The 12202-nt window shown below is 44.2% G+C and overlaps 3 protein-coding genes across 4 annotated transcripts; 1 reads left to right on the top strand and 2 right to left on the bottom strand.

Moving 5' to 3' along the window:
* Window positions 1–752: 752 nt before the first annotated feature.
* si:dkey-28n18.9 (sorting nexin-32) lies at window positions 753–8814 on the bottom strand. Of its 2 annotated transcripts, none has more exons than XM_035630393.2 (15): window positions 8684–8814; window positions 6041–6235; window positions 5770–5880; window positions 5512–5619; window positions 4783–4843; window positions 4537–4661; window positions 3221–3304; window positions 3058–3132; window positions 2936–2966; window positions 2540–2627; window positions 2388–2427; window positions 2206–2292; window positions 1999–2088; window positions 1754–1819; window positions 753–1644 (listed from the first exon to the last, which is right to left on the bottom strand). In XM_035630393.2, the coding sequence occupies exons 2-15, from the start codon at window positions 6044–6046 to the stop codon at window positions 1507–1509; spliced, it is 1110 nt and encodes a 369-aa protein (XP_035486286.1). In that variant the 5' UTR covers window positions 6047–6235; window positions 8684–8814; the 3' UTR covers window positions 753–1506. The 2 variants fall into 2 exon arrangements, with proteins under 2 accessions (XP_035486286.1, XP_035486284.1); XM_035630391.2 differs by lacking the exon at window positions 8684–8814 and adding an exon at window positions 7982–8106.
* zgc:152986 (uncharacterized protein LOC101884054 homolog) lies at window positions 6463–7987 on the bottom strand. Its single transcript, XM_035630397.2, has 2 exons — window positions 7586–7987; window positions 6463–6878 (listed from the first exon to the last, which is right to left on the bottom strand). The coding sequence occupies exons 1-2, from the start codon at window positions 7827–7829 to the stop codon at window positions 6577–6579; spliced, it is 546 nt and encodes a 181-aa protein (XP_035486290.2). The 5' UTR covers window positions 7830–7987; the 3' UTR covers window positions 6463–6576.
* On the top strand, window positions 8770–11756 carry zc3h10 (zinc finger CCCH-type containing 10). Its single transcript, XM_035630385.2, has 2 exons — window positions 8770–9894; window positions 10760–11756. Exons 1-2 carry the CDS (start codon window positions 8770–8772, stop codon window positions 11270–11272), a joined length of 1638 nt encoding a protein of 545 aa, XP_035486278.1. The 3' UTR covers window positions 11273–11756.
* Window positions 11757–12202: the final 446 nt, after the last annotated feature.

Consider the following 12202-nt stretch of genomic DNA (forward strand, 5'->3'; position numbering starts at 1 on the left):
AAGCGTTATTCTGTTGTTTTTGAGCATTATGTATCCAATCTGATGCCGATGAGGGACAGGAGTTACGAAGGGGGGAGGATTGAGATATAGAAATGATATCAAGTTACAAAACCATCAGGGGAATATCTCACCCTGGGGGAGGCAATGTGCCATCCAAAGCCAAGAGTAAGCAGATTTTCATTCTCACCAATGACTCTACCAAATGATTCCTCTCATTTATTCATTCCGTTTGGGTGGACGGAAAACATGCTCTTGACCCTTTAAGTATTGGCCCTTTATCTTCTCCTTCATTGTCAAACGGGCACAACCTTCTCTCATCCCTCTCTTCTTATGAGACATGCTCATCTATCTCTCTCCATCTTATTCCCTCAAACCACGACTCCATATTCACCCAGCAGAGAGATTACAGGCCCGAACAGATGAGAGGAAGCACACAGCCGAGCCGAAATATGGACCCACAGTCCTCAGCAGACAGAGAATTAGGGACGACATTGTGCTAATAAAATGTGAGAAATCTAAGTTACACGTTTCATAGTTTCAAGGTTTTGTATACAATCATATGAAAAGTAGAATGACTGTAAGAGAGGTTATCCGGGATTATTAGTAAAAAGCCAAAATAGTTTCAAAAAGGCAAACAATAAGCCAGCACAGTGCCCTTGCTGCCATGTCCTAGTGTGTGTTAGTGTGTCTGAGCAGCTGAAACCAACTGATTAATGGTCCAGGAGTAAGAAACACACACAAAGGCAAGCACATACTTTGGCGATCAATTCATCACACTTTATTTTGTGTGACCCTATGGCGGGATGTAGTGGCTAGAGAGCAGCACAATACACACTCAGCAGAAATGCATGAGTGTGGCATAGAACATGAACACACACACACACACACACACACAAATAGCCTTAGCAGACGACAAGTCCTCCGCTACGATTTTCAAATCAATCATTTCGGCCAGGGCTTTATTGGCGAGAGTGTGAGTGAGGAGAGATTGAAGTAAAGCGTGCGTGCGTGCGTGCGTGCGTGCGTGCGTGCGTGCGTGCGTTCTTGTACAAATATCATTGTGAGAACCATTCTAATGGAGTGAGGACATTTTGGCCAGTCCTCACTTTCTGACACACCTTCAAAGGGTTGTTTGAGGGTAAAGACTTGGTTTTAGGGGTCGGGTTTGAATTGGGTTTAAGTTATGATCAGGGTAAGGGTTGGGGTTAGGCATTTAGTTGTGATGGTTAAGGTGAGGCTAAGGGGCTAGGCAATGTATTATATCAATGAGTGTCCTCACTATGAGTGTGTTTGTGTGTTTACATATTATAGGGTTGCTCTTTAATTTTCAAGGAAAGTTTCCTTTGTCTTTCATTTACATGTCTTTGTTTACACTGGATGTAACTGGATGATGTTAAAGCATCAGGCGATGATACCACGCGTGAAGGACATGGTTCAGGTTATCCCATGCTGTTCTATGTTTAGACACACTGAGGGGGCTTTATTAAGAGGCTGCTGGTGAGGTCACTAGGCCATCCCTCTAAAGGCCTGAAGGTACTGGTTGAACTGGTCAGCACTTTCTTTGGCCGTAAGAAGCTGCTGTTCACACCACTGAACAAGCGCCTGCTGCAGGATCTCCACACGGACCCCCTCAAACCGTGCAATCTGGAAGAAACACGCCACATGCTTATACATATATACAGCTTAGGCGTGTCAACAAACAGGATGCTAAACGATAAACTCAAGTTGGTTCAGTTTTAATTGGAAGATTTACCTCCTGTTTAGCAACTCCACAAATCTGATCAAACTCCGTCTCTGCTGCTTTCTTCACCTCCTCCATCTGACGAACATGGAGAGCACGTCGTCATCATCATTATATACTTGGTGTTAATCACACTAAATACACAGATGATACTCTTTGCGCCAGCATGTCTTCTTCCCCTACCACAGAATCATATCAGCAGAACAGTACTGACATCTGCTGGTGTTTTCATTTAAAACGCGGGCACGGACACTCACGGCAGTCTTCTTTACAGGCTTGGCCTTCTCTGCATTCCTCCTCGCAGTCTCCAGCTCCACAAGTTTACAGGTTCTCCTGAACAGCATTTCCTGCATTGGACATATCAAATATGTTACACATTAGTCACACACACTGGTTCACATTCTGACATGTTGTGTTTCAACAGAATGAACATAACATTCCTTCAGAACATCAACACCACACACCTTTTCTGCCTCCTGGTAGCGTGACTCCAGGTCTAGGCCCAGTCCAAGAGTGCTCACATCGTTCGCAGCCGTACTCGTCATATTTTTCTGCCCACAGACCGGCACAGTGTGTGCAGGTTATTTTGAAAAAACAATGTTCCGTTACAATGTGAATCCGTTTCTATACAGGACCAACAACTTACCTTCATAGATTCAAAGACTTCTGATAGTTTCACACAAATCCTGTCAGAAAGAGAGGGGTTGTCGACATTTTTGAATCAAACTAATTTAACTAGTAGGCAATGTGTGAGGCATTAAGTTTATGGGCCTGGGACCAACACTATTATTGTCTCACCTTGAAAAGGCCTGTTTGTCAGGATCCTCCCCTGCTTCCACACAGAGATGCAGAGCAGCAGAGAAGTGTCCACAAGCCACTGCTATTTCTGCAAACAAATACATCATGAAACAGATTGAATTGTTACTGTGGATGAACATTGATACACTGCACAGCCTCCTAAAACAATAACTACTCAATCTGAACAGACAAAAAACACCAGTGAGTTACAACTGATGGCCACTTCATTTGTTCTCATCGGCTCTTAAGTAAAAGAGGACTTTTAAAAGAGAACAATACTTTTTTAATTTTTTTATTACTATAATTGTTAACTGCTTTTTGGCTCAGCACTTCTTTTCCTTGAAGGTGCATGTGAAATTGTAGTTTCTCCTTTTATAAATGAGGGACTTTTCTTACTTTGCTCGGTTAGCACAACATCCAGGAATCTCTGCAAGAGAGTTAAACAGGACAGTGTGTATCTGATCGTGTGAGAGAAGAACAACGGAAGGAGGACAAGACAAATACGCGACTGGCCTCACCTCTGCTGCGTTCTTTGAATGGCCTGTTAGGTTGAGGTTCTGGTCACGTGCCGCTTGAAAGAACTCATCAACATCCTGCGGACACGAGTCAATGCAGCATGTAAACTTCACATAAGAGGTAGAGGCTGTGAATTCTCTGTCTGTGCGGGTCCCAGTTGTTCACCTTGTGGCCTTCTTTCCTCTTCTCCTCCACAGCTTGACTCAGCCGGTTGAAAATGTTTTTCCTCGCCCGTTGTCTACCTGGAGGCTACGCACAATTACACACACAAAGTTAATATGTTTTAGCTTAAGCACAGTATACAGACGGTATAAAGAGCATCTCCCCATATGAGGCCTAAAGACACAAACTGTTCTAACAACAACAAGTGAAACTCAATCAAAATCTTTCGTATGAAATTCATGGATACCATCTCAGTATTAGAACACTATGAACTTACACCAGAATCAAAGTGCTTGTGAAGACAATCATTGAATGCATGCCCTTGGCCCTTACTCGAACCGTAAACCAACCCAAATAAATACCTAACCTTAACCCTGACCTACACTTAATTTTAATCTGAACCTTGAAACCTAGTCTTAACCATCAGACAGCCTTGATCATCAGAAAGTCATGAGCCAGCCAAAATGTCGTCACAATGACAAAATAACCTCACAGTCATGACTCCAAATGAAAATTGGTCCACACAATCATAGATTGGTTGGGTGTTCACATATTCTTGGTACCTCCAGAGACATATTTTTTTTGGCATGTGCCGCTATAGAACTGCTGCAGCGGGATATACAGCATTCCTGAGCTGATTACGCTGATGCAGTCAGACAGGAAAGAACTGTACAATCCTCAGGACTTGAAAAAAGGCCCAGTGCGACACAAACTTTGTCTTACACCGCAAAGTATCTTCCTTTCCGTTTCTATCTATCTATAGGCAAAGGTGCTTTTACAACTGTGTGTGTCTTCTTCTTCACAGTCCACAGTCGAACAGTGAAACAGGCCTGTTTATATGGTTCCTCCTACTGTGGCCATAATCTTCTATAACTTTGCCTGAAGTTTGAGGACAGTGTGGGGGAATCTTTTTGCTTCTCAAATTGTGCAACCTTCATCGCGATGGCTATTCACAGGACACATTTCTCATTGCAAATCACAGATTTCCAGCTTCACAGGAACCAGATGGATGGACCTTCATGTCTGGTCTCTGGGCTACAGGTAGAAACTCACTCTGATGTTACAGTGCAGACCATCTCATTTTGGGCAGAGGTGCAGCTGTAGCCCACTGGCTTTCACTCTTTATACTTGGAGGGAACCATATTTGTCAAAAGAACCTCTCTATCGTCTCCTCTGAAACAATGTTCACCATTTACTATCTTTGCCTCTCGTAAAAAGGTATCATGTTGCATTCTTCATAACATAAAAGTTCTTTATTTCTACTCCGGCTAACTATAAAAAGGGGATTAAAAACAAGCAGCTTATTTGTGTCCACTTACATCTGTGCTTGTAAGGAAGATCTCCACAGCTTTATTTTTTTCCAACATGCTATGTGAAGCAACCTGCCGCAGGAAGGTTTCCAGAGCTTTACAGTACGGCTGCCACTCTCCCAAACCAAGGAAACCTGCAGGACAGCATTCAACAACTTGATCATGTGACTTACTATTACACTCAACAATCACTGAAATATATATATATATATATAGTAAAAATACATTTTTGTACTGGTCTTCAGGTGTACTCACCAAGTTGTTTCAACACCTTGGCAGATGCATTCACCTGAGGCTTTGCAGGAATTGGAGGAAACTTGAGGTGGGAAAAATATTTATAATTCTATTAAAGTCCATATTATTTGGAAATATGAAGTGCTTGTACTTTTTCATATTAACAGTATTCACAATATGCACACATTATCAAGCTTTTATTGATCTGGCATTTCACAGTATGAGCTTGTGCAATACATCACAAACTCAACTATACAGGCCCACATTCTCGTGTCACTGTATAGGCGGGGGTATACAAAAAAAACTTCCTGATAGTTATGTTGCATTTTCTTAGAAATAAAATGAACATCTAGTCAGACCGCAGAGCTTCTGCTTCTTTCCCCACAGTTCTGCAGAAGCGTGGCAGAACGGCGGCATCAGGAAATGAAGGAGGAGAGGAGGAAGCGTTTGAAAACAAACAAAGTGCTGCCCTTGGACATCAGTATCACATTTTCTAACTTGTGGTTGAGTCGGTGTGTGAAGTAAACATTTTGTGTTACAGTTTGTGATACAAAATGATTTTCAGTTATCTGTTGGCAGTTCAACCTAAGACCAACTGGCACACTTCTGTATAACAAAGGCTGCCAACAGCTCCACAGGCAACACTGACGGAACAACCACAGTCTGATCCACGGCTAATATGCTTACACATAATTGTCTATAGGTTCACAAGTCAAATAAAGGATTGTGCGCTGATTAAAAAGCACTGACAATGACTCCCTGTATCCCGGGCACATCCTCCTGAGAGAACAGGTGCTGCTGCAGCCATTCAAAATCATCATAGGTCCGGTCCACATGGTACTCCCCTGTCCCAGACAGCTGGCACACACAGGAGAGACAACATGTCATGATGTGAGCAATCCATGTTTTTCTTTTAATTATGACAATTCAAGCACATCAACTGACTGATCTGAGTGGTTTGGTGTATTAATCTAAATCCAATTCAAAAGTAAATGACTCATTTCTCACCTTCTGAGAAACAATCACAAAGGTAAGTGCATCGCCGTCCCTTAGCACGTCTGTTACCTTGATGTCATGACCATGGACACTTAGGGCTGATCTCACTTCTTGTACCTCTTCCTGTATTTAAAATGCAACTGTCAATATTATAAATACAGTAACTTGGAGTAAATTCACATTTGTGTTCAAACTAAATTAAAAGGGAAGGAAAAACTGGAGTAGAAAGGCTGTCACATGATACTCAGAGGTCGTAAAAAGCAGAATTTTCTGTCGCACTTACCATCATTGTCAGGCTTGCGAGTTAATGTTTCCAGTCTCTCTTTTATCTGCTCTGTAGAAATCTTAAATCTCCGTTTGTCTCGATAAAAGTGCATCAAGCTGCAAAGCTCTTTTGTCTTACTTCGGCTTTTGTGCACCTAGGCTTCAACCGCTGAGAAGGCACAGGATATCCTCTGGGTCAAGGTGCACACTGGGCCTGAGAGAAACGGGGTAAAAACAATGCCAAATCTGAAGTGCTGGCTCAGGGAAAAGGACAAGTAAATGGTGTGTTAGTCAGTAACCCCAGGCCTTCGACACACCCACACAGGAAGCAATTTCTTAACGGTCCAATCGGTTATTCAGCTGTCAGCCTTACAACCTCACAAACCTGTAAATGGCCACTGAGCTCACAAGTCACCCCATAAAAGACGCAGAATACAAAGCTTGGATACTGAGTAAACAATTTAATGAGGAGACTTTGTTATCAATAAAAGATAATACATTAAAATGTAACAGTGGTACATGGTACAGGACAAAGAAAGAAAAAAAATCTGATATCTAGTAGGGGTACTCGTCCTCAATTTCATCCCCATCCCCAAAATAAAAGCTGAAGCCAGGCCCCTCAAAGCCATAAGGTTCCTGTGGACCGTCCTCGTCCTCCCAGTCCGGAGGAAAGCTCCAGGTAAAGTGGGGCTCCTCCCCAAAGGGACTGTCATTGAAATCATGGAAAAAGTCTGGGAAACTGAAGTGAGAGCTTGTGTATTCCTCGGCATCAACAAAGCCCTGGTTTTTCAGAAAAGCCTCGTGGCCCACACTGTCATAGAGCCTCCTCTTCTCCTCGTTGGAGAGCACTCTGTAGGCTGTAGGGGAGGAGAAACTTCTGTGAATCTACACTCAGGTACGAGTTCATTAGGTGCAGCGAGTTCAAACTAACACAGTCTGCTGCATTTTAAATCAGGGCTCGAAATTAAATATTCGAAACACCTCTTTGTGTAATGCAACACAGCTTAACATCCCCACAAACTGCGTGCTCACAAAATAAACATAGAGAATTGACCTGCTGAAGCATTTGAACAAATACTGTACTAGGGCTGCAACTAACTCATTATCTTCATTATCGATTGTCCTTGTATTTTGATTTCTTCTCTCTAAATATTATAATTTTCTAGACTAATTTGTAAGTTGGTTGAGCCATGACATGTCATAATATGGTGATCGTGTTCCCCACACCCCAAGAAGATGTTTTGTCAACAAACCAAAGAGAAATTTAGTTTACTGTCATAAGGGAGCAAATAAACCAGAAAATATTCACATTTAAGAGGCTGAAATCAGATTTTATTTGTGTGTGTGGCAAAAACAACCTAAACCGAATAATCATTCATCAAAAACAGTTGTCAATTAAGTAGTTGATTAGCTGAATCCTCGATTAATTGTTGCAGCTTTGAACACTCGGGGGGGGGTTCATTTCAGACTACATCAGTTATAAGCATAGCCAAAGAAAATGGAGCCCGCACATGAATTACATATACTCAATAAAACGTTTCAGTGTGTTGAAGGAGTGTTTCACCTTCAGCCATCTCTCTGAAAGTCTTCTCAGCATCGGCGCCCCTGCTCTTGTCGGGGTGGTACTTCACGGCCAGTCGGCGGAAAGCCTTCTTGATCTGTCCGCCGGTGGCCGTTGGCTCCACGCGGAGAGTGTCATAGAAGTTTCTGCTGGGGTCCGAGGCGGCTGCAGGAGGCAGGGCCTCGGATAAACAGAGCAGCAGGACCACGCAGGCTCGCAGCCGGTGGGAGACACCTCGCGGTGCCATGCGGGAGACGAGGAAGTCAAACTCGCACACAACGACACAAGTTTTTCCCTGGAGGATCCCCGCACCTGAAGCTACCTGGTGGCCGCTCCACAAGTCACCACTAACAACGCTTGGCAGGGTTATAAACTATTGCTTCCAGGATGTTAACTCACCGTGTTTTAGCGCTTGTTCTGCTACTACATCCACATGTACAACGCGTATTAATTATTTCCTTGTATGAAAAAAAAACAAACCCAACAAACGTCAAACATACTTCGAGCAAGTTCCAAATGTTCACCACTAGGTGGCAGAAAAACAACGGCCCGAGGAAAAACGGAGAAGAAGAGAGTAGTCTTCTTCGTTGGTGGTGCAATGTAGCTCAAGGTATATGGTAAACAACACCGAGGCCCCGAGGAATTGTCAAAAGTAACACAATTGTGGTTTCTGTGGTTGGCAGAAATATCTGTGGATTTCGGGGAATCGGAGCAAGGTGTTTCTACACGGGAGGCCGCTCAGTTACATCCTACCCCTGGTTTCCGATCGGTAAGACAACATTAGCATTAGCCAGTCAGCTAATGTTAGCTAGCGAAGCGCCGATTTAGACTTATTTAGGAATATGATGAGACAATTTGCGCTTCATTAACCATCAGTCAGCATGAGTGTTCATGTCAGTGCCGCGTGATATACATGTAATAATAATGTAACCAAATTATTGACCGTTGCCTATTCTCACGTGACAACAACACAGGTGCTTGTTTACTCAGTAACCAGTTGAGGTCAACTGGCTTTGTTTTGTTTTGTTTTTTCCTCTTGCAGAACGCTGAATAGCAGATTTCAAAACTTCACGGAAAAAACAATATTAATGTTTTGTTTACCTGTACGTGTGAATGTTTGCCAGGTCACGTCAACGCCCCCCTCATACACATGAGTGCTATGTTCTCCTTGAGCGGGGCCGAGCGCCATGCCTGACCGGGACAGCTCCTACCTGTCAGGTGGCGGCGGCGGTGGTCTGGGTGAGGAAGGAGGACCTGGGTCAGGTTTGTCAGGGGGCTCGGCAGAGGGCAGAGGGGGCCTAGGAGGAAGCATCGGAGGCAACGGCTCCGGAAGCATGGGGGGTGGAGGGGCGCTCGGGAACGGCAACGGAGGAAGTGGCGGCCAAGGTGCCGGACTGCCGCTGGACGGTGTCTGCAGGGACTTTGTGCGCAATGTCTGCAAGAGAGGGAAACGCTGTCGCTTTAGACACCCAGACTTTAATCAGGTGCCAGACTTAGGAGTGCAAAAGAACGAGTTCATCTTTTGTCATGACCATCAGAATAAGGAGTGTATGCGTTCCAACTGCCGCTTTGTCCACGGATCTAAAGAGGACGAGGACCATTACAAGAAAACAGGAGAGCTGCCTCTCAGGTTAAGAGGGAAAGTTGCAGCACGACTGGGCCTGTCCCCCATGGATCTCCCCCACAGCCGCGGGGAGGTCCCAATCTGCAGAGACTTCCTGACAGGGGAGTGCCAGAGGGGCAACAAATGTAAATTTCGCCATGTCAAAAAAGACTACGAATATGAGCCTTCCAGGGTTGGAGTGGTTGGTGTTATGGGGCCAGGTGCCAGTGGAATGGTTAATGCAGGAGGAGGGATAGGTGTTGGAGGAGTAGGGGCCTGTGGAGTAATGCAAGGACTTGTGGGAGCAGGAGGGGGGAGTAATATGATGGGTATGGGATGTCCTAGCTTGGGTGGTTGCAGAGATCCAGGTATCTCAGGAGTTGGGGGAGTAGTTGGAGGTGGAATGAGTGGCTGCCTGTCGATAAGCTCTTCAGGACAGCGGCGTTATGACAGGAGCTCATGCTCAGTGTACGATCCTCTGCTTGAGAATGGACTGTTCGATGCTGGTTCCCTGGAGGCCTCGATGGACCACACTGCTCTCCAGCTGAAGAGGCGGCGGTTGGAGGGCCTGCGCCTGGTGGACGGGAACATAGGAGGACACTATGAGCTGGGAGTTCAAGCAACCTTGGCACCACGTCCTCTTGAGTACAGGTTCCTGGAGGAAGAGAACTCCCTGCTGAGGAAGAGAGTGGAAGAGTTGAAGAAGCAGGTCAGAACATGAGATGTAAAAAAAGATTAAACTAAATGTTTAATCTCTTAAAAAACCTTGTATGAAATTATACAGAACTTGTTCACATTTCCCACATGGATAGCACTTTTATAACCGTCAAATGTAAACATGTGTTTGTATTTACAGTGGAGTCCATCAAACTTTAGGACCTCTCTATTTTCTAGTGTGAATACAAAGATGTGCAAAATAACGGGCATGTTTAACTGTATAATGCATTGCAATACATTGTATTAACAAAGTCTCAACATATAATTGAATTTTATCAGCTCATCAATGATCGTTATTGAATCTGGACCAATCTTTGTTTTTGAGAACTGTAAAAAAAAGTTGTATTTCCAGATAAAAAAAAGATTAAAATAGTGGTTGGAGAGTTAATGTGAAGAGCTGGCAGCTGAGAGATCATTACTTTAATAGGTACTTTGAATGAGTTTGTGACTGGAAGATGATCAACTACATATTGATCACATTTTGGCCCTTCTGTTGGATTAGCTTTGGAGTAGGAATGAGCCTAAACAGTCAGATATATATCAGAACTTTTTCAAATTAAATTGACAGCTGAGTCGTACAAATATGTTTGCACACCTTTTTAATTATCTAATCATTATCAGAGACCAAAAACAGATTGTAAATTTGCGAAACAAATCAATGACAACAAAAGTAGTGTGGCAGTGATCAGCTGTCATTTCATTAAAAAAATGTTAAGAAATTATTGCTGTCGGTAAACTTTTTTTTTTTACTTGAAGTAGCTATAATTAGCTTCTATAAAGTTTCAGGCCATGTACTGTTTTGGACACCTGCACACAGACATTTTTCTGTTTTAACCCATCTCTTCTTGGTTCCTCAGGTGTCAAATCTCCTTGCCACAAATGAGGTTCTTCTGGAGCAGAACGCCCAGTTCCGAAACCAGGCCAAGGTGATGACGCTCTCTTCCACGCCTGCGCCCACTGAGCAGTCCATGGCACCCCCTGTGGGCGCAGTGAGTTCCTACAATCACAGCATTGCTCAGACTCACACCACCCTGAGCAGCGCTGGACTGCAACCTCGGTCCGTCATACAGCAGGACCTGGTAGCGTCCACCGGTGCCCCTTCAGCACCCCCATCTAATGCAGCCCCGCCTACGGCTCCTCCACCCCACCTCAACCCCGAGATCACCCCTCTCTCGGCTGCCCTCGCACAGACCATTGCTCAAGGAATGGCGCCTCCCGTCTCTATGGCTCCGGTGGCTGTGTCTGTGGCACCAGTGGCAGTGTCCATGACACAGCCTATGCCTGGCATTACCATGAGTCACGCCACCACCCCGATGGTGTCGTACCCCATTGCAAGTCAAAGCATGAGGATCACCTCTCTGCCTCACTAACTGATTCATGGATCGACTGTAGTACGCACAAGTCAGACTGTAGCATCCTGACTGGGGATTGTTATAACAGATCATTTCTTTTCATTTGTTTGTGACTCGACCGATAATGGATCAGTAACAAGAGAGGTATAGTTATCTCTCCACCAGAGGGCAGGATAAAGACTTCTGTGTTCAGCCTCCCACACTCTGAGTCCAATGTAATGGCAAACATTACAGGTACATGTTTTCCTACAGACTGACTGACCTGTGAACTCTGCTAAAAGTCTGTGTACCAATGGATTTTCCTTTTTTCTTTTTCAAACATAGGCACAAAAAAATGCCAACAAACTCAATGCGGTGAGGTCATCCATAGTGTTTGAACCATTTCTGCGAGACTGCTGTGCCATCCTTGTGGGAACAAGAAGACTTTGGAAGCAGTTTACGTTTATATTTTTGTGGTTTGCTTTGCAAAAATAAAAAAAAAAGAATAACAACCACTCTAAAATGAATCTTGTGTTGTCTGCCCCCTTGTTCACAGCTGATTTCTTCTGTTTCGCAGGTAAGTGAAGTCGCGCTCAGACAGACGGCTTCTTAGTGGCAGATGCTCATGTAAACATGCCGTTGTTTGGGTGGAGTCACATTGTGTCAACTTGAATATAATGTCCCGTGTTTCTTCAGTAGCTTCACATCCGCGTGTGACTCTCTCAAGTGGAGCACTCGGTGTTTGTTTGCTGTCAGCGGTGGTGGGACTCGTCCCTGCGGGATCGTACCGCTGTGCTGCTCTGAAGTGAACTGTCTGCAGAGGAGTACTGACCAAGCAGTGGCAACATGTATGTATCATGTGTTTTCTCCTCCTCATGAAGCAGACACAAACACTTTTACTACTTTACATTGAAATTGTCATTTGAATAACAAACGTTATGCCATGGGAAAATATTGTTTGGAGGTAAA

Source organism: Scophthalmus maximus, chromosome 6, assembly GCF_022379125.1.
Source record: "Scophthalmus maximus strain ysfricsl-2021 chromosome 6, ASM2237912v1, whole genome shotgun sequence".
NCBI classification, from domain to species: Eukaryota; Metazoa; Chordata; class Actinopteri; order Pleuronectiformes; family Scophthalmidae; genus Scophthalmus; species Scophthalmus maximus.